Below are 23,268 nucleotides of genomic sequence, written 5' to 3' on the forward strand. Positions count from 1 at the left end.
AGTCAGTGTCGACTAGTCGCTGATGGTGTCATTTATGAAGAAATAAGCCTGAGCCTCGAGCTGAGACTCAGAACACGGGTTGCCTTGTGCACAGCTATGGCATATGACACAGTGCTGCCCACAAGGCTATTGCTCCTACATACTGTAACTGCTTATTTTGATCAGTTATTTTGTCTTTGGGTCGTAATATTTATCACAGATTTCTGCTCGTTCTAAATCAGATACAGATATAAGAGATCATGTTCAGATATCATGTAAAGGTTACATGCATTTGAATGCATTAGTAAAAGAGTGATTGCGTGTGAATTAATTCTACCTGTCAGCGTCTCTCTACTAATAGTGAAGCTGTGGGTTTTAGTTACTAAGAAATATATTCTTATTTCAGTTTCTACGCTATTTTATTGATAACTCACAGAACAGTGTTGACAATAAATTTCTGCACTACTGAATGTTTCTGTGTGTGATGTGCAGCGCATTAGTTTAGAACTGCGATTAGCTGACGTGTATAATAAGCTGTTTAAAGGGATAGTTCACCCAAAACTGAAAATTCTGTCATCATTTAGTCACCCTCAAGTTGTTTCAAACCTGTATGAATTTCTTTTTTCTGTTGAACACAAAAGAAGATATTTAGAAAAATGTCTGTAACCAAACAGTTGATGGATCCCATTGACTTCCATAGTATTTTTTTTTCCTACTATGGAAGTCATTGGGGTCCATCAACTGTTTGGTTACCGACATTTTTCAAAATATCTTCTTTTGTGTTCAGCAGAAAAAAGAAATTCATACAGGTTTGAAACAACTTGAGGGTGAGTAAATGATGACAGAATTTTCATTTTTGGGTGAACTATCCCTTTAAAACGTGCATTAACGCGATACATTTTGAGCATCCAGATGGTATAATCAAACACATCTTGTGGAGCGCTCTCGGAATATGCATTCATTTGTCATTTTAACTCTTTGGAAACGGATCGTAAAAGATAACTTCAAAGATTTCTTATCCCGTTGCGCCCTCTATAGGCTAAGATCAGCGACTAGTCAACATCAAGCTCGAAGCGTACTTTTTCGTTGAAGTGTACGTTTTTTGGGGGATAAAAGCATCTACCAAATGTAAATACTTTCAGAAGGTAGTTGAGAAACTGACATAAAAAAAATATATACGGGCAAGAGTTGAACATGCAAGAGTCCTTGTGGGGCTTGAACCTACAACCAGATTTTTTCCAACCCAGATATTGATAAACACAACTGCAAAGCTCTGTGTCTAACCGAACATGTCCTCTCCGTTTCAGTTTCGACCTGGTGAGTAACGGTGGCGTGGCCGTAGCGTTGAGGTTTGAGCGCGCTCCGTTCATCACTCAGGAGCACACCTTGTGGCTGCCATGGGGACGTTTCTTCGTCATGGACACCATTGTAATGCGACACGAGGTCAATGACATCCCAAGCTGCGACCTGAGCAGCTTCACCCGTCCCATGCCTATCGTCCTGCCTGCCCCGCTGACGGCGTTCGCCGGGACCTGCAAAGAGAGGGGCATCGTCGTTCCAGAGATTCAGGTGATGAAAACAGATCATTACGAGATAAAAAAAAAAATAATAATTGTGTTTGATTTATCTGTTAATGTGACCAAAACTATGTGGCCGGGGCAGCATAATAATAACAATGCATGAATATTATAATTTTAAGTTTAACCAATCAAATCCCAGTTCAAATCTCAGTTATTAAACATCACATTACATAGTTAAATTTTGCATGAAATGAAAATATACCTAATGTATTTTTAAATACATGTTATTGGTCTATTTGTAAATGATTTATTCATGCATATATTTATTTGTATTTTATTTATTTCTTTAATACATCATTTTTAATCAAAAATGTCTTAACTCGATCTTCCAGACTTCTCCCTAATGACGCATGCTGGACTTCTCCAATCATTTATTCCGCTTTAACTCCGCCCCTTTCTTACAGGGATTTTTACTTACAATGCAATTTACATTGTAGAACAAAATGTCAAAGTATAGTGAAGTTTACCACTGGCTTTATTTTACACATAAAAAAACAACAAAAAAAACATAATAAAACCCCACAGGAAAATCTCAAAGGAACCAACGGCGAATTAGTCTTCCGGGTTCTGACATCATCACTGCACCACTTAATTGACTCACTATTGACCACTCAAGCTCACATTCAGTGTCCGCCCTTCTTTCTGTTGTTTTTTGTGGATAATCCATTTTACTCTAGTGGAAGAATAGATCTTTGCTGCTTTAGTTTTAGCATGACTGAGATGCATTGTGAATGCTATTTTGTGTTGAATTTAAAAAGCTTGTTTTATGAAATTTTTACTATATTTTTGTTTGAGTTCATTTTAAACTTTGAATGTCTTATGTTTTTTTGAACAGATTTAGTCTTGTTTAGTCTGACACTTGCAGACAGTTCAAACGTGTACTGGTGTCTCAGACAGATAATAAAAAAAAAATTTGCCACGATTGATTCCAGACTAGTGCTGGTTCTTAATGATGTTCTGATAGACAGCAGGGGACAGGTATTGGGAAATGTACATCAGAGGGGAATGGATGAGGCTCTGTCTCAGGTGACAGTCCTGTGATTTTATCTCCTGTGTGTAATTGGGCAGAGATACACAGTCCAATTTACTACTCCAGACATTTTCTGAAGAACGATAATTACATTTAGACGAAAGCAGCATGGAAGCTTTTTGAGTCTGAGTCCAGGAGGAGCTTTGCAGTCGGTGCTGGAAAATCAAACATCTGTGTTTTGGTCTTGACTGACAGGTTTTTTGTGTGCGAGTATGTGTACAATAGTTTTGTTGTGTCTCAGTGTGTCTATAAGTGTATGTGTGTGTGTGTGTGTATATATATATATATATATATACACACACACACACATATGTGCACATAAAATAAAAAAAAAGTATATATATACAGTATATATATATATACTAGTGGTGGGCCGTTATCGGCGTTAACGTGCTGCGTTAACGCGAGACTCTTATCGCACGATAAAAAAAATATCGCCGTTAATCTATTCTCCAAGTTGGGTTGGGAGATGGCTCTATACTACACAAGCTATGATGACGCAATCTACCCGCGGCCGCGAGGTAAACCCGGCTGCAACGCATATTCGTCGTCATCTTAAGTAAACACGGCTGAAAGTGAAAGCTGGTGAAAAAGATCAGTGCAACATCCATTATTTGGACTTGGTTCGGGTTTAAGCCGTCAGACGAGCAGCAGCAAACTATATACAGAGTGTGTGGGGTAACAGTTCGGTAAGTTAACACACGACTAATCCGTTCGACCACCTCAAATTCAAAACGAAACATATCACTGAATACCAGCGCGCGCGTATTATTCCCATTCCAATATATCTTAGTGGTGTAGCACATAATCTCGATTTTAAGAATCGTTGTTGTGTTTCTTTTTAACTGAAAATACATCAGTTAGACAATATTCTAATTTTAAATTTGGGGTTTCATAAGCTCCAAGCCATAATAAACATTAGACCTACTTAAGTCTCTGCAGCTAGTGTACTTAAATTTTATTTATCTGCAAAATTATGTTGTATACTTACAGTTTTGCACAATATATGTTCTCAAAACTACATACACCCTTTAAAAAAAAAAACATTTAGCAGTTGTTTAGCATGGGTCTGTGTAATCTGTTCTGAAATGGTTTTATTATAATATACTGTATATCGTTATCGCAAGAGGCTGCAATGTATATCACAATATAGATTTTAGGCCATATCGCCCATCCCTAATTGATAGCCTATAGTAGTTGATAATAACATAGGCCTACCTAATGTTTCCTACGGATGGTAACAGTACAGTAGTAACCTTTTACAGTCTATGAGTAGAACAGCTTTCTCAAGCAGTTTGTGATGCATTTTGGAAACAGGAGATGAGCCCCTGATCTAATGCGCCACCTGGCTTGAGAAACCCGTTCTCAAAGACTTACTTTTATAGTCATTATTTGGGTAGCACACATATTCTGAATGCCTTCGGCAGAATTCAAATGAGCCATTTTAATCTAGATTAATCTAGATTAATTTCAAAATTAATCTAGATTAATCTAGATTAAAAAAATTAATCTATGCCCACCTCTAATATATACACACATACATTATTATTTTTAATTTTTTGATGTGCACATATTTATGTGTGTGTGTGTTTTGATACCTATGTGCCACTTTCCTAATTATTTTGTCGTCGTCTTTGGTTAACAAGATAAATGAGTCAGCCTCACATGCATTCTGCTGTCTGGGCTATTAATATCGGCACAAATCTGTCCCATCCCAAATCTTGAGGTGGGTTATTCACACACGTACTGTTCATATGCATCCACACACACCCACACACAGAGTTATCACAGGTTTACAAACAGAAACGTCTATGGAGGAGCTCTTATCAGTGTTTATTGACGCTGTACCGATCGGCTGTGTTTATTGGTCGGCTCTGTGACTGACTGTGATAAAGGAGCGATACGCTGAGAGTTAATGAGAGCTCTGTGTGTGTGTGAGCAATGAGAAACCTCTGAGCCACTGAGTCTCCAAACCGACTTCCTATGAGGAAACAAAGGTGTTGTTGATGATGCCTGTGTGACCTAGATGTATGCATTGCTTTACACTGAGTAATTTGTTCACTCAGAGCAATTCAAAGTTCCTGGTTCACATTTAACCCCCCCCCCCCCCAAAAAAGAAATTATATTTAGAAAATTGTATTATTAGAAAACTAGCTTATTTCAGATCTAGTAATATTATCTGGCAATATTGTGATAATTATGTCCTGCCAAATCACCTACCCCCACCTCGCTTTTTTCACATTACAATAATGAACATTTTTCATTATTTACATGTAATTCATATTCATTTAATTAATTAATTAATTATTTATTCATTCTTTTATTCAGCAGTGATGCATTCAATTAATCAGAAGTGACAGTAAATACATTGAATAATGTTTAAAAAAAATTTTTTAACTTTCTATTCATCAAAAAAATATGAAAAGCAGCACAGCTGTTTTTGACTGATAATAATAAGAAATGTTTCTTGAACAGCAATGATTTCTGAAGGATCATGTGACACTGAAGACGGGGGTAATGATGCAAAATATTCAGTTTTGAATCACAAGAATAAATTACATTTTAAAATATATTCAAATAAAAAAGTTGTTTTTTTAAATTGTAATAATATTTCAAAATATTTTATTTTTTTTCTGTATTTTTGATCAAATAAATGCAGCCCTGGTGAGCAGAAAATACTTTATTCAAAAGCATAAAAAATATTCTCGACCCCAAACTTTTGACTGGTAGTGTACTATATATTTAATAGAATTTTTTTTTTTTTTTTATACAATAGCTTTTTTTCTTCTTTTTTCAAGGGTAAAATATGACATAGATTCACCCGATATTTGTTTTGCACTGTATAATAAAATGTCTCCTGTGAAGAAATTAAGTCATTCTCATTTGCGTAGATTCGGATGCTAAATAATGCAAACACTTCTCAGCAGGGTGCATCTCCCACAAAATGAGAAGATTTGTTACTGTTGGTTCTGTTTTGTTGTAACTAACATCAACATTTTCACCTTCTCCCCAGACCCTCCAAGAGGAGGTGCGGATCCCAGGTACAGACGTGCGTTTGGGCTACCTCAGCAGCCGGACGTCGGGGTATAAGTCCCTCCTGAGGATCACCCTCACCCACTCCACCATCCCGTTCAGCCTGATGAAGGTGCACCTCATGGTGGCCGTTGAGGGAAGGCTCTTCAGGAAGTGGTTCTCAGCTGCGCCCAACCTCTCCTACGACTTTGTCTGGGACAAAGCAGACGTCTACAGCCAGAAAGTTTACGGGCTGTCTGAGGCTTTCGGTGAGTTTGGAATGAAGTTGTTAGTGTTTCATTTCTCAAGGCTGTTGTCAGTCTCAAGCTTAGTGATGTTTCCTCTTCACTCCTGCTAGTGTCTGTGGGTTTTGAGTACGAATCCTGCCCGGATCTGATCCTTTGGGAGAAGCGGACAGCCGTCCTCCAGGGATACGAGACTATTGCGTCCAACCTTGGCGGCTGGAGCGTGGACAAACATCACGCGCTGAACATCCAAAGTGGTGAGTTAGTACACACAGAGAGATATTTAAATGCTCTTAAAAATGTGGTTGCTTATTAATTAGATCAATTAGAGTTTTTTTTTCCATTCTGGAAATGCTCATAAATGTTCACTGCTTGCTTAGGACGAGAAGGCTTAGTTTTAATACGGCTTGACATTTGGGCCCTGTTTACACCTGGTATTAAGAAGCATTTTTATAAATCCGATCACAAGTGGACGACACTAAATACAGGTGTAAACGGGGTCTAAAACGTTTTGAGCTTGTCCACTTTCGACCACTTCCAGAGGTAATCGAAAACGCATTAGACCGGATTGCTTTTGTAGTGTAAACGCTCATGTGATCGAATGTGTTCGAACAGCCACAAAAGACCGCCTGCTCTCCATCTACTGACCTGATAAGTAAACATTATGGGTCACGCGCTAGCCAGACGGGATTTAAACTTTGTCAACTGAAGATCTAAGTTTGGTTTGAAGATGAAAAACGCACCAAGCACGATGTTCTCTCACCATTCCTGATTTATAACACACACTCACTGTGTTCGGCTGGTCTTGCGTCTGTCAGAGCAGAAAAGAAAGCTGATATGTAAATCGCGTTCGTCCATTAGATGGAAAGATCTGAAAAAACCCATACATTTACCCGCCCATAAACCCTCCCCTCGAAGAAATCCGGACAGAAGTAGTTATAATAATAATACATTTATTTTATATAGCGCCTTTAAAAGTTACTTTCAAGCAGTGGTTGAAAGTGGACAACAGAGACGGATTAAAACACCAGGTGTGAACGGGAATGTGTCTCCCTCGTCTACTTGTGATCCGATCGACCAAAACGCATCTTAATACCAGGTGTAAACTGGGCCCTGGACTCGGATAAGTTATAACATTCATTTATACAGTATAGCGCTTTATACAATACAGATTGTTTCAAAGCAGCTTCACCCTAATAAACAACAAAATAAAAATGTTAATGTGAAATTCTTCAATTATGAAACAAATTCAATTTGATCTAAAGCAGCTCTAGAGAAGATAATAGTGCCATTAGTCAGCTCCATTTGGTTCAGTTCAATAACTGTCAATGTTGCAGCGTTTGTCTATTATAAAACAAATTCAATTCAGCTATAAGCAGCTCTACAGACTGTAGGAGTGTCATTATACAGTTCAATTCGGTTCAAACGTTGTTCTCATCCAATATCGTCAATGCAGTTAAAACGATAATATCACTGAATATTCATTTTCTTTTAAACCCCAGCTCAGCAAGCCAAAGCCGTTATTTCTACGACAGGATCGTATTGGAGTTGGTCAATTTTCCTACTGCTGCTGAATTGCCTCTGAAATCAGTGATTACATAAACTGTTCCATTTCGGTTCCTGTCAAGTATTCTTTTGCTAGCGCACAGGTGCACTTATCTCAGTAAATGAAGCCTACTTGTAGCACAAGTGTTAGGAACGCAGGTGACAGCTTGGTCTGTCACTAAAACCCAGCGCTGTCGACATGGGGACTTCCGGTAAAATTTGCTCAAATTCTTCAAATGTCAACTCTCTCTTCCTTTCTCTTTTCCCAAGCGACTCTGTCATTTACACTGAAGCTTCTTTTAATGCCATCCGTTTAATTGCCTCTCCTTGGCTCCATACTTATGCAGTAATAGTTTTCATTGGTAGACTTGAAAGAAACTTAATTGAACTCATGCAAAATGACTTGCTGGCAAAAAAAACTGCCAACTTTTTTTATTTTTTTTGACTCTGCAAAACAAATGTGTAAAACTTAAAGAAAATGAATCACACTCAAGTAAACTCACAAAGTTTCCTTTCATACACCTGAATGAGACTCAAGCAAAATATTAACTGAACAGTGTTTTTTTGTGTTGTTTTTTTTTTTGTCAGGTTTATGAAAAGTTTGTACATCTTTAAGGAAATTAGTCAAACTGAAGCGGAATTAATTGCTGCGAAAAACCGACCACAAAATTCACACCAAAGCATGACAAATGTTTGCTCAAAAAAAAAAAAAAAATGTTTTACTGGATTAAAATGAATCGCACTCAAGCGAAATGATAAAATGCTGAAATTGCTGACCACTGCTTTTCATTTGTCAGGTTTTGGCAAAAAATGTATCATTTCTGAATCATTATTTCTGAAAGTAAGTGAATTTCTCTAACATACAAACAGAAACAATTTATACAACTTACAATAAAGGTTTAAACTGCTCCACGTTTATCTGGAATATTTTGAGTACAAAAGCTTGTATGTTACTTATCAGTGATTTTTAATTAATTTTTTTTAACGTTTATTTCAGCAGCAAAATGTTCTCCAAAATTGGCAGATTTTCTTCAAAGCTCAATCGAAAGCCTTTTACGCAGTTCATTTTCGAGCTTGATGTGAATAAGCACAGTAAACCCACCTACATTTCTAGCCAATCAGCATAGATGGCCTGAAAAAGCTGTTATTTAGCATCTCTCAAAAAACAGCGTGGTTCAACAGGTGCTCGGGGAGAAAGCGCTACAGAATGAAAATGACTGGAAATTGAGTTTCACGCACTTTGCCACTCTGCCACTTTTGAATGGCGTCTGTGGCAAGCTGTTCAGCATCTGAGATTCATTGAGGCATGCGGTGAAGATTCAGATTGACTGTGATACTGATAATAAGAGGAAGTTTTTTCCTGCTGTGACTGTGGACTTTTACTTCGCTGCTTTTTGTACAGAAGCATCTGGCTGTGCGAGAGAAAAACACCTTCCGATAAATTAATTCAGTTCTGTTTAGCACATCTCGGCCTGGTTACTTAGCGAAATCCTTTCTCAAGCGCCGCCAGCCGTCCTGTTGCTCTGTGGCAGGGAAAAGCTCCGTACAAATACATTTAATGTCATTAAATTTGAGCAGAATTGAGTCAGATTTAAAACCCTGGCTTCTCATATCCGACAAAACCTGTTGATTTACTGCTGAGTGAATGCCGTTCTGAATGGATTCTTGTAAATTACAATGAATGGACAAAATACTTATGGCATCTCCCTCTCTGTCACTCAGGTATCCTGCACAAGGGTAACGGCGAGAACATCTTCATTTCCCAGCAGCCCCCGGTCATCGGAAGCATCATGGGTAACGGGCGAAGGCGCAGTATCTCCTGTCCGAGCTGCAACGGGCTGGCGGACGGAAACAAGCTGCTCGCACCTGTAGCTTTAGCCTGTGGATCGGATGGCAGTCTGTACGTGGGGGATTTCAACTACGTCCGTCGGATCTTCACCACAGGAAATGTCACGAGTGTCTTAGAGCTCAGGTTTGGCATTCTGCATGTACATAGATACACAAACATTCGTCTAACCATCTAAATCTTCTTAGATAAGTTGCTCCCAATCCAAAAGGCATCTTGGAGCTCTACTCATATAGCACATGATTGATGCTGGCTTTTTACATTTAAAGTTCACACAAAAATGACCATTTTGTTGTAGTTTACTCATTCCAAGCCTGTCTCACTTTAATGTTTGAAAAGACTGACCAGATTTGTTCCATAGAAGGAAGTAAATGCCAATTTTAATTTTTAGGGGCATTGTTTCTTTAAATGTAATGCTAAAATTTCATCCACCTTTCCTTCGAACCCAATAAGCACACATGTATCTCCAAGACATCTGTTAAAGGGTGAATCTGGTATCTGGAAAGCATAACTTAATTTTGGGCACAGTCCTCTGGTAATTTTTTTTAAGAGAAAATTTGCATAGCCTACATTCACATAGACTGCAGTGCATTCATAAAAATCATCCACCTGGAAGCATTTTAGAGATGTATTGGGAATGAACAAACTCTTTATAAATTACATTTCCATATGAAATTCACGAATTAAATGGATGTCTACGCCAGAGGTTTTCAACTGGTTTTGCATCAGGATTTTACTCTGGAATTTATTTTAGCCTGATTTCTTGGGAACTGTTTTCTTATCACAAGCCTTTTTTTTTTTTTATCCTAACTATATAGAATCACATGGTTGGTTGCATTTTATTATTTGCATTTAGCATTGTTTTTCCATATCAGAGCAGACTGTGACACATTTTGGCCTGGTCAACAATCCAGTATGTCTGCTATGCAGGAATCCTTTCTGCATGCTTGTAGAACTGTCTGTAGTAGTATACTTTTACCACTCTAACCATTTCTCTGTACATTTAAAGGGATAGTTCATCCAAAAATGAAAATTATGTCATTAATTACTCACCCTCATGTCATTCCAAACCTGTAAGACTTTCATTAATGTTCAGGATCTTTTTGATGGAATCTGAGAGTTTTCTGTCCCTCCATTGACAGCTACGCAACTACTACTTTGATGCTTCAAAAAGTTCATAGAGAGATTGTAAAACTAATCCATATGAATTGAGTAGTTTAGTCCAAATTTTCCGAAGAGACTCGATCGCTTTATATGATGTAAATGGTGGGACAGAAATCTCTCAATCTCTCAAATCTCCCGAAGATGAACAAAAGTCTTACGGGTTTGAAACAACATGATGGTGAGTAATTAATGACAGAATATTCATTTTTGGGTGAACTATCCCTTTAATGCATAATTAAAGTACTAACTCTGTAAGCTAACCCTCTTTTTCCCACTTTCTTCTTTTCATGCTGCTCTCGCTAATACAGAAATAAAGATTTCAGGCATAGGTAAGAGCTTTTCTAAAGAGTAATACCATTAGTTATGATGAATGAATATCAGTTAAATGCTCTGTACAGTCTTTTTTTGATATACAGTTGCTTTTGTAGCCGCCTGTGGAATGCGCCCAGTGTAGGTGTTTTCCTTACATTAAAGCGTACCAAGAAGTGCATTAAAACACCTCTCCAGATAGCAATAAAAGGGGCAGTGCTACGACTGAGCTTTGTGCTGTAGATCTACAGAGACCAGTTTGATGCATGGGTAAACTCTCATAGTGGGTTACCGCATCAGTAAAAAAAGCCTCAAAGAATTATGTACATTGAGGAAACCAGAGTCATGGCACATAATTTGAAATGTCAGACAGAAAGATGGAAAAGCGGTTACAAGCTTAGCATAAGACCGGTATCAGCGTTTTAAAAATTTCTCGCCCTCAGGGGACTCAGCTTCCTTAAAGAATATAATTACCCAACCCTACCCATTAGAAATACCCGTGCTGCCTTTCCCACAATGCAGCGTGATATTTCACCCGATGACAAATTACACATTCAAAGCGCCGTCGGATCTGAATACACAGTTCGTTAACATGTTTGATTTGACAAATGGCAGCGTGGTATCGAGAGAAAAAAAAACACATCAGTCATCAAACTTCGATCTAAGCTTTCAAATATTACACACATCCTCCCTGTGGTGCTATGAACCCTTAATATAAGATGTGTGGCACAACCAGCTGTGGGTTTTGACAGGCATCAGTGTGACAGCTAGCAGTTTGATGCTCAGGTATGACTGACAGGATATGAGAGGTTTCTCTGAGAGAGGTTGGCTAAACCCAGAACACCTGCGAGTTTCAAAAATGCCCTATCCTTCATGATGAAGCCTCTGTTAAACCTTGCGTCGTCAGGTCGTGACTTTCCTGTGGAGGATTCCATCAAGACAAAGGGTGGCGTCACACATCATGTTGCTTTTAGATAAGGGCACATGTGCAATGCTGCAATAAATGGCTAGTCGTACATACTGCATATTTGCAATGCCAGATAAGCGCTGTACAATTGATTGGGAAGATGCGTCCTAGGGACATGAGGGAGAAATGCAAGGGGCAACAAAAGTGATGCTCTGTCATTCTGCCAGAACTTTCGACATGCTCTGGCATATAGGTATCCGTTGCTTAATGAAAATTTTATAAGAGGTGAGACCTTGTACTTTAGGACAGAAGGGCCCAACTTTCCCTAACACACCTTCCTGGAAGTTTCTAGTAATCCATAAATCCTTGATTTGCTGGTTCAGGTGTGAATAATTAGGATTGGAGCTCAACAGCGCAAGGACAGAGGCCCTCCAGGAACAGGATTGGACAGCCCTGAATCTATTAGAGAACCTTTTTTCGATCTATCACTGATTGATTTCAAACCTTTTATTAGGGATGCGCTTTATATCGGCCACCATATCAGTGTCGGACGAAATATGTTCATTTTTAATGTTATCGTTATTTAATTTATATCGTTTAGAAAATTTGGACAATATATTTAAGCTGATAAATAATGGATTATTTCCTTCAGCTGAGACACTTCAGATGCGCAAAATTCGCTATGATGGTTTTGAATTGCTTGAAATACTGTATGACTGGAAGGAATCACTTCAAAAAAGGAAAATACAGTTAAGTGCAAAATAATAGTCATATAGGCTACATAACATGATACTACATACAATTGTAATGGGAATATTATTATTGTGTGCTTGGGACATAGCTTTTAATGGTGAAACTTTAGTTTTTGTGATCAGGCTCTCAAAAATTTGGATTTAGATTTATCGGCCAATATATCGGCTTTCAAATATAAAGAATTATCGGTATTGGTATATGTATCGGCCAAAAAATTGTAATTGGTGCATCCCTACATTTTGTCTCTCAACTCCTCAAAAAGGATTTTATGCGTTTCTATCCACCAAACAGTTTGACAAGTAACCTAAGTCTGAAAACAAGTACTTGCTGTAGTGTGCATTAATGTAAAAGGTCTTCTTCTACAGTCAGTGATCTTGTTCTGGGTAAATACTGTAATGCCCAAGCTGCAGATTGAAGAGAATATTGCTGCGCAATTTATCAACATGTTTATTGCAAGCTTGCTCGATGAGCAGTAACACATCCATATTTAATACTGCAGACCTTTAAAGCAAACTCCATTTCCCTCTTCAGTACAGAGGTTTCTTACCGTGATAGTTACACAAGAATTCAAGTGAAGTATGTTCAGCAGGACCTCTATTTGTAGGCCAAGCATTCACATTTCACATAGAGTGTTTGTTGGCCTATGGGTCACTCCATGCTTTTCAGTGTTTTAGTAGCCTCTGCTTTTTCGCTTTTAAGGTTTGTGTTGTTCTTTTGATTGTAGAAGTTGCGCTTTAGGTTATACAAGCTAAATCACTTACCGGAAACATGTTCCAATAATTAATTTAAGAAATAAACATTTGTAGAAACGACTGCTGAAAAGGCCAAAGTCATATTCGTAACCAGAGAAGAGCAGTCATCGCTGTTTGTGTGAAAACAAATAAATGCATCACAGTGTTTATGTATGTGCACACAGACGAGAGAATAAGGCTAGACCATGATCTCTCTGACATACCCGCTGACCCCCTTTCCACAAGAGTCGCTCACCTCCATCGTCACAGCAACATGCTGAAAAATCCAATTATCCTCCGCAGACGGGCTTTAGTTGTTGAATATAGATGGAGCCTATGAAGGTCATGGTGTTCTCCTCATCAGAGAAAGCACAATGCCGTGTGCCTCCAATAACACATTGTACAACACAGAGACTTCTGGGACTGAAAAGCATCTACCCATAGTGTCAAACTCCCTGGCAGATTCTTGCGAAATGGGATTGAGATTTTTCTTGACAAACCTGTTTTACCTTCCCTCCTAACCGAGGCCATCATTCAACGCGGTCAGCCGCCACACGGTGACGTGCCGGCCCCAGGTCAACCAAAGCAGCCTGATTCCAGCCATCTTCTAGAAGGTCAGCTGTCGGCCTGAATAATAGATCGAAGCTGACAGTGCTGCAGACCTGGCACTATTCCTTTCCACACTCTTGCATTGGCCACTGGGATTCGGCACTAACAGCCCCAGAGTTACACGTCTTGGATTTGTTTAATCGGTTTTGAATGCTTATACAAAGACAGGTTGTGTGTTAAATATAATGGCATTTGGCAGATGTGTGTTGTAGCATTTGCTATGGCTAGTCATCTCTAACCTAGCCCTACCTGTAGAGAATGTTTTTAACCTCAAGTTTTTTGTTCTCTTGCGGCAACCTGGTAAGATTTTGAATGCGGATCCTGAGATAGGTTTGTTGTTAGTAATGATGGTATTTGGCATCTCTCGAATAATGCTGAACTTATTTTGTTCTCTTGTGACCTTTCTCACTTTGGATTTGAATGCTGCTCTCTTGAGACAAATTGGGTGTTATCAATAATGGTATTTAGCAGATGCGTGTTGTTGCTTTTGCTGCGGCTATTCATCTCTTGAGGTCTACCATAGACAGGCGGTGTGGCTCTTTTTTCAGCAAATATTTTTCACTTAATGCTTTTATTCTCTTAGTGTCTACTTGGTAGGTTTTTAATGTGTATTTAAGACAAGTTGGGTTTAGCAATAATGGTATGTAGCAGACATGTGTTGTAGCATTTGCTTAGGCTATTCATCTTACGAAGAATGCTTGTCCCTAAACGTTCTCTTGCAGTGAACTTTCTCACTTTTGCTAGGTTTTGAATGCTGATCCTTAGACAAATTAGATGTTAGCAATGATGGTATTTAGCAGATGTGTGTCGTAGCATTTGCTGTGGCTAGTTATCTTGAGAGTGCTAGTCCTACAGTAGCCTACAGTGGAGTGCTATTACAATATATATTGTTCACTTAACATTTTCACTTTATTGCTGTGACCTTTAAGAATTCTGAATTCTGATCCTTTGATAGGTTGGTTGTTAACAATGATGGTATGTAGCAGACGTGTGTCATAGCACAAGCATGTCATTTTACGAAGCATGCTTTTTACGTAACATTTTGTTCTTTTATCATGACCTTTCTCACTTTGTTAGGATTTGAAGTCAAGTTGTTTGGTAGTTATTATCGCATTTGGCAGACATGTGTCGCATAGTATTTGTTGTGGCTAGTCATCGCTAGCGTACTAACACAGTCTGACCAGCAAAGTTGCACTTTTTGCAAAGAATAAATTGTTCAATTAACATTTTTGCTGTCTTGAATGACCTTTCCCATCTAAATTCTCGTGGTAGATTTTAAATGATGTACAGAAGTTGGTTGTTGGCAATGATAGTAGTTGGCAGATGTATGTCATAGCATGTGCCATGGCTAATCAACTTAAGAATGCTTTTCACTTATAATTTTTGTTCTTGTTCTGTGACCTTTCTCACTTTGCTCGAAAAAGGCGAGAACATTTCACACTTTTTTTTTTCTTCTGTCATGAACATCTGCTGAATATTCGCACATTCTTTAGCTAAGATTTAACGTGAGTTGAACATAATTTCCACCATGTTTCTCAGACATTACAGCAATTCCTTGTTTTTCACTGTGCTCCAGCTGAAATTGCATGAGCCTGAAGAAACGCTCGTAGGTGGTCAAACTTAACAAACAAGCGCTAACCTGTGAAACTGGTGCAAATTATCCCAATTTCACCGCAAGCGGTCTTTGACCACAGATGTATCCTTCAGCGGAGGTACAATTACAGCATATCACAGATCAACATGAAACGTGTAAAATTGCAGTCCAGGTGCCTAGACTTTCTATCGTTTTCTCAGAATCTGATTAGCGTATAGAGAGGAAACTCTATATTTTGCCTCCTGATTGGAGGTTTTTTTCTTTTTTTTCACCAGCGACCCTCTTTCGTCTGATTGGAGTTATTTTGTTGGGCTTTCATGTTCTTTAGCCCCCTGTGTGGTTGGTGAGGGATGACTTTTACTGTCCAGCTTTGCTGTATAATGTACTTTTTTTTTCGGCCCGTGGGCCATTTTTGCTCCAGGAATACATAATGTGTTTAGATAACGGCTCTAGACCACATGCATCTCCAGATGAAAGTTTCCCTTCGGGGGGTTTGGTGTCATACCTATTTGAATGCACAATGGCAGCACATTAGACACTGGGCCGACCGTACTAACCACAGGCTTTACACACACTGCATGTGTTTCTATATTTGGACTGAGAGTACATGCACACCGTAAAAGATTGATGCGGAGAGGACATGGCAGAGACATCTCTCGCTATGGCAGTGGATCTGTCAAATGTTGATTCTTATTTGCAGTGTACATGATCTCTCACTGCTAATTCTCATCTCTGAAGCTGTTTTTAACGCATAGATTTGAATGTGACACGTGATGCACATTTCGACATTGTTCAGTTGTATCAGTATCATTTATAAAATGGATCATTTCACTGCACATCATGGCTAACAATGTAGAACAGGCTCCCGCACTTTATTGTCTTATAATTAGATTTAACATTAAGAACCAGATTTACTAAACAGGGCAAATTAGCCTGAGAGGGCAATCTAATAAAAGCGCCGATGGCAGTAGAAAGTTCTGTGCATGATCTACTGACGACACACACATTAAAGAATACAGACGCAGTCAGATCATTTCCATAATGACCAACGCAATATACCCAGAGCAACACAAATTAGCGTCTGGTTTAAGACATGCTTTTTTTCGGCCGTTAAATAATGGTTCATTTAAATACTCTCCTCCCATACATTTTGCATCTTAAATGGAAGCTCCTACAAACGCATGCAATAAGGTCAGCCGCAAAAATAACCCTATCCACGCCTTTTCAGCAATAGTTGTGTGTGTGTGTGTGTGTACTGTATGTATATATGTTTTAGTTAGTTAGTTAACATCTATTTTATTTCAGGATTTTATTTGCTACCTAAAATAAAATAGTACAATTATTATTATCTTTATTTTAGTTAACATCTATTTTATTTCAAGTAACAAAAATAACCCTGCTTCACACAAACCTTTACACCGCAATTGACTGTTTTTCTTTGTTTGTTTTTAGCAATAGCCCTGCACACAAATATTACCTGGCTACTAGTCCCGTTTCGGGAGCCCTCTACCTTTCGGACACCAGCAGCAGGAAGGTGTATAAGGTGAAGTCTCTGAACACAGTGAAGGATGTGGCAAAGAACCTAGAGCTGGTGGCAGGCACAGGCGATCAATGTCTACCCTACGACGAGACGCGCTGCGGGGACGGAGGCAAGGCCGTGGAAGCCACACTTACAAACCCTAGAGGTAAACCTCCAGACATCTGAATAACAGTGTTGACATTTTTCAGAAACAGACAGTGATTTTGCCATTACTCATTCAATTTTCCCATCATTCCCATTAGACTATGAGCAAATTCCCTTAAAGGTGCTTTTAGCAATTTCAGCTATTTCGCTTCAGCCACACATACTCTCTCCAAAATGAGCATTGCTTCCATATATTTGCCCTGAGCGTCTAAATTGAGCAAACCCCAAAACCACAGCATGAAATTGATAGCAAAACCTGTGGTTTGCATACACTTGTCAGTTTGTAGTATAAAGGGTAGCCTTCCTGTAGCATATGTAGTGCTTTGAGGGGAATTACGGGGGGCCCGAAATGAATTCTTCCTTCCATTTTCACCAACATAATGTAATAATAATATAATGACAATTCGATTTGCCAGTCTATTTCGTCATCTGAAATTGAAGAAGCATTTGTGACAGAAGCCATTATTTTCTCAGTGGAAGATGACGCACACAGAGTCACATGTTTCCCTTTGTCATCCGCAGTGTCATTGGAAAGATTCACATGTTCTTAAATAGCTTGAACAGCACCACATGCTTCTCTCTTCCTCAGGATGCTCCATGCCGCCTTGTTCCTCAAGACATAAATAATGAATTTATCGCATGGATTTTTTATTATAATTCTGGCTTCCTATTGAGCATGTTGATGCTGAGAGAAATGCATTTGTTGAGAGATATCACCTTATCATTCCAAATTTACAGAATGAACATGTGCTTTGTGTAACTTCTTGTTATGTTTTTGAACCATGTAAGAGAATTTCACTGAAACTTGCACAGATCACATTTCACATTAAAATCTAAAGGAAAAAATAGAAAACTGTATATGTTTAATAAGCCTGGTTTTGTATATTATGATTATTGTAGGCTCTTTTATAAATTGCTTTTGTTCCTCTTTTGTTAGTTGCTTTGGATAAAAGCATCTAATACATGCTTGAATGTAAATGTAATTTTGCACAAAGAAAAAAATCATACTTTTTTCAGGAAAATTATACATTCCCTTCCTTTGTTATTTAATTTGTTATTTTATTTTGTCAATAGTGGTCCTCATTAGATTTTCATTATTTAATATAGTAAATTTTAATATATATTTTTTTTATATCTGCATGGATCAAAAGCCAAACAAATACTACCATTTAATTTCAGTATTTTCTTTTTTTTTATTGCATTGTAGAAATGAGAATTAAGTTTTTTTTAAATTATGGTAATGAGAATTGTATCATTTAATTGGCATGAAAATATTGCGATAGATAGATAGATAGATAGATAGATAGATAGATAGATAGATAGATAGATAGATAGATAGATAGATAGATAGATAGATAGATAGATAGATGTTACATAAAATATACTTCATTTTCTATAGTTAACTGTATTTCTAAAATATAATTAAATTATTTATTTGTGTATTTATTTTGATTTTGTGGTGAAATATGAATTGACAGGATGTTATTAACCCAATTTTGCTTATTTAATTATTTATATTTATATGAACTATTTTCTATTCTACTATTATCTAGGTTATTTCAGGTTTTTTTCTTTGTTGTTGTTTTTTTTGCAGCGATTGTCCTCCCAGCAGAGATCCATTCTCTTTTTCTGTCTCTTGTCTCCAGGCATTACAGTGGATAAGTATGGCGTGATCTTCTTTGTAGACGGCACCATGATCCGCCGCATCGATCAGAACGGTATCATATCCACCCTGCTGGGCTTCAACGACTTGACCTCGGCACGACCCCTGAGCTGTGACTCTGTGATGGACATCTCACAGGTGGGTTTATCGTCTTGTGTTCCCTCTGCAGCTTTCTCACCCATCCGCCCCTTTATAAAGGCCAGTGCATGGCAGGACTTGTGAAAGGCCAGTGCGGCGACGCTGTTCCGCCACCAGGCTTGGCGTAGTCGCCATGTCAATCTTACCGAGGGTGAAGGGTTGCAGCTGACAGCTTTTTAGGGCAGGTCAGGGGGCTTTGTGTTGCTGTGGGTCCCAGTAACCCAGATGCTGGCCTGCAACATCCAGTTTCAAGCTGACCTACAACCCTCCATCCCAAAGACACGCTCACAGAGGGGGTCACCCTAGGCGCTGTTAACCAATCCAAATGTTAACTGTCTCCTCAGGCAAGGACACTGCCCTGACTGCGATCTCGAAAGCATCAGTTAGGATTGTGACACAGCCCTAGAGGTCCAGACCTTGGTCGCTTTAGTTTTCCTTAACTTTATTTTGCCTGCAACGTTCTCCCAGTGTCAAGACAATCAACAATGCCTGCGGTTTCAATGACAAATGAAACATCTTCCCTTTTTTCTGTTTAGTTTGACCGAAATAAGCTGTTGCCTTAAATCTAAAGTAAACCTGTCTATCATGCATTTCTTTACCCAATTTTATGTTTTGAATGTGGAGTTCATGGGCAAACTGGAAAAATGTTCACAGACTGTATATAATTACTAGATATCTGTGCACTCAATCATTACATTGATCTCGGAAAGTCTGTATTCTGTCTTCCTTATTTGATAAGTGCAATCCAGCTTTAAAACTCAACTCATGCAGTAATTTTCAAATCAGTGTCAGCCAGTGGACATCACTGGAAAATGGCGGCACCCAGGAAGATGTAGACAGGTAATTATAGATATTTAAGCAAATACAAATCATCAGTGAGTCAAAGTTGTCTGCACTCATCAAGGGTGCGTTTATTTGATTAATAAAATACAGTAAAAACAAATATTGTGAAATATTATTACAATTTAAAAATATCCGATCTTAACTCTTTCCCCGCCATTGACAGAATTATCAGTGTTTTCACTGTTATACGGTAGGGGGCGCTATTACACCTCTTCTGAAAGACTACTGAATCTCCTGAATCTCGAAGAAGAAACAGAAATAAGCGATAGCATATGTAAGCAGATGCAAATGTAAAATAACAATCACCAACATTAAACCACATATAAATCAAAACTGCCTAATGTTACTGAATGAAATAGGACTGTGAAGTTTTGATGGACTCGATCGTCTCCATTTATGATTTGATCATCATTCTGAATCTGATCTAGACTTTTTGCTCAAAATGTTGCTTTTTTATGAAACTTACCCAACATCCTAGTGTTGTTAAAAAAGGAATGCATCAAGCTAGAAAAAAAAGAGGCTCTGTTCTTTCTCTGTTCCTGTTTAAAAGCAGAGGCTCTGTGCTTTCTTTTGATGTATTGCATGTTCAGAATGTATTCTAGGGGCCATGAAACTTTTGTGAAAATGATCAAAAACGCTGGCGGTGGATGGCAACTTTTTTTCAAAAACGCTGGCGGGGAAAGAGTTAAATTTCAGCATCATTACTCCAGCCTTCCGTGTCACATGATCCTTCAGAAATCATTCTGTTATGCTGATTTCTTTTGAATGGTGGTGTACATTTTCTTTACAATAAACATTATATGATGTTTAGGAAATAATTTTTAAAAATAGGCTTAATTTTCTTTATTCAAAATGTAATTTCTTTTTGATGCAGGCAATTTCTTGTTTTTGTGAGATTCACCCTACAGCCAATGAAATTTGAGATGCATCTTGACAGGTCTCGCTTTTGATGACTCTTCAAAACCACAGTTTGAAGATCATAAATTGTACGAAGTGGGAAAAAACTTGCTGTAGTCCGGCTCTGTATTCATCCTTCGACCTTCTAGTTTTGCTTACATGTATCAGTCCAGCTTACGTTTTTTGCTCAATAATGCTTTTGCCGCCTGACTGAGAGGCTTTATTTTACTGAGAGGATGTGGAGCACCGGGGAGACGACCTCCATCTGCACCTCAGAGAAAACACACACACACACACACTCACAGAAAGACCAGCGCAGTCCCGGCCTCAATGATGACAAATCACACCAGCTTCTGCCAAAGACACTCAGACAGTAAAAAGCATCCATTAAAAATTCATGTGCAGCACACGCTCACTGCATCAAACACACCGCCGCATTACTTAAGCCTTCTGCTGCCACACTTTTGAGGGCTCATCTGACTCCCTCTCATACGCCGCCTGCCAATTCCCACCTAGATCCAACAGAAAACATCATATTTTTGGTGCCGGGTGCCGAGTTCATTAACTCATGATGCTCTTTAGGTCCTGATATCTCCGCTTCCATTAAGACCCCATTGGAGGCTCCAAATCTGTGACGGCTTCATTCCTTCCCACTTACCATTCAGATCTTGCATTCAGAGCACACCTCGCATTATATTCCAAATCTGTTTGCCTTTCGGGCAGACAAGGCACCCTGCACAAGCACTATGAATTTGAGACTTGGCAAGAATATTTCTTCACAACTATTACTTGAGCTTCGAGAATAAATATTCTCCTCAGGCCCCGCTGAATGTAGAAATATGGTGATGGTCTTGGAGGAATGGAGATGTCGTTTTAGTTTAGTGATGGTCTGGGGAAAAATCACTGGGCTTTGGCAAAATCCCAATCCCACACAGTATTTTTGTTTTGCTTTCCACTACAAACATTCTTATATCAAGACACATTTAAATTATTTTTTTTTATTTATTTTTTTACAAGAAAATGCTATTTCAGTCTTTCTACTTGAAAATGTCATGTTTAATTCAATGTGTTACTTGCGGTTTCTTGTAGTTCTTCTTTAAATTTACTAATCATTTCTGAGTGAAAAAAAGGAAAGCGTACATTTACTTTTTTTTTCAGCGTACATTTATATATTAAATCTTGAAAATATTTATAGAAATAACAAAATAACAAGAAAATAATATACCAGTGGGGTAAGAAAAATAAACGTAATTCAGATATTTTTTGAGGAAGATAAGCTTAAAGTGTGAAGTTAATTATTTTTATTTTTATTTCAGAAAAAAGTAGACCTCTCAAGTATATCTTAATTTAGGAATGTTTTGATATTTGTACTGGAAAACAAGACAAAAATACTTGAAATTAATAAAACAAATCTGAAATGAATAGGCCACATGCTTATGTGAGCATGAACCTTTAAAACTTTGTCCTTAAAAATGAAAAATAATTATAAATGCCTTTACACATTATGAAACAATCCTACCCTAGCAACTGTTACTATCTGCCATCTTATTGAATGTACAGTAAGTCTATAGAGTATCTGTGTGTTTGGGTAGTTTTAAACCTAATATTACAAAATATTATCCAAAATAAGTCTAACATCAGTGACACAAGATACCCAGAGAAGATAGAAGGTGTGTTTGGGTAAGATTTTTTATGGTTTTGAATGTGTATGCTCAATAAGGCTACTTTTATTTAATCAAAAATACAGTAAAAACGTAATATTGTGAATTATTAAAATAGCAGTTTTTATATATTTTAAATTGTAATTTATTCCTGTTATGCAAAACTGAATCTTCAATGTCACATGATCCTTCAGAAATCATTCTAATATGCTGATTTGCAGCTAAGGAAACATTTCCTATTACTATCAATTTTGAAAACCATTGTGCTGCTTAATATTGCATTTATTTAAAATAGAAATCTTTTGTAACATTATAACTAATCACTTTTGATGAATTTAATGCATCCTCGCTAAATAAGTGTTAGTTTCTTTTTTTTTTAAATGACTCGAGTATAGTTGAGAGCTTGAGAATATTAAATTAACTTTAATTCACATATTTCACACATGTACATATTGATTCAGGTCATTGTAGTTTGTATTGCTATTAAAGTGTTCAAGGTGGGCGGAGCTTAGCGAAAGGTCAATTCTACATCTTGTTTGCTACTTCAGTTAATTTGAATTTGTGCACAACCCTATTATCTACAGCAACGACTGGTACAAAACAGCATGTCTTCAAACTAAGTGAGCGATTATTTTCCCTTTTATGACATGAATCAAAATTGATAAGAAAAGTCACTGGGACTGCTTTTTTGAAAAGGCTGTTTAAGATGCAAGCTGGCTTACATGCTTTCGGACAAGGTCAAAGCTGCATGTTCTCATTACGCCTGCTTCAGCGTATGTTGAAGGATTTAACGGCAGATGTTCTAGTGTTGGATTTACGAGAGTGTGAACCGTTTACTTTCTCTCTTTGTTAGTGTGTGAAAGTGTGAGGAGTAGACAGAGAAATAGAGATGATACATCCTGTCTGTCACTCACAGGGGTGTCAATCCCACCCACACCCACACCCACACACACACACACACACAAATACACAGGATATATTCAGGAATATATACTGTTGAGGAGGAAATTAATTTAATCAACAAAGAATTACCCTGATAGCACAAGAACATCAAGACATCTGTTGTTCTGGTGTGTTT

At 38.0% G+C, this 23,268-nt stretch overlaps 1 protein-coding gene across 7 annotated transcripts in view; it reads left to right on the forward strand.

The window, feature by feature from the left end:
- The window catches only part of tenm4 (teneurin transmembrane protein 4), a 247,006-nt gene that overhangs the window by 186,600 nt on the left and 37,138 nt on the right, over window positions 1-23,268 (forward strand). For 6 of the 7 annotated variants that reach the window (XM_082181143.1, XM_082181145.1, XM_082181144.1 and 3 more), the window contains 7 exons: window positions 1,287-1,548; window positions 5,603-5,870; window positions 5,960-6,103; window positions 9,114-9,363; window positions 10,710-10,730; window positions 16,757-16,989; window positions 18,635-18,789. In XM_082181143.1, coding sequence (XP_082037269.1) covers window positions 1,287-1,548; window positions 5,603-5,870; window positions 5,960-6,103; window positions 9,114-9,363; window positions 10,710-10,730; window positions 16,757-16,989; window positions 18,635-18,789 — 1,333 coding nt within the window. The remainder of the gene's footprint in view (window positions 1-1,286; window positions 1,549-5,602; window positions 5,871-5,959; window positions 6,104-9,113; window positions 9,364-10,709; window positions 10,731-16,756; window positions 16,990-18,634; window positions 18,790-23,268) is intronic. The other variant, XM_082181146.1, reaches the window with a different exon arrangement.

This window comes from Leuciscus leuciscus (genome assembly GCF_965113295.1).
Source record: "Leuciscus leuciscus genome assembly, chromosome: 9".
Taxonomy (NCBI): Eukaryota; Metazoa; Chordata; class Actinopteri; order Cypriniformes; family Leuciscidae; genus Leuciscus; species Leuciscus leuciscus.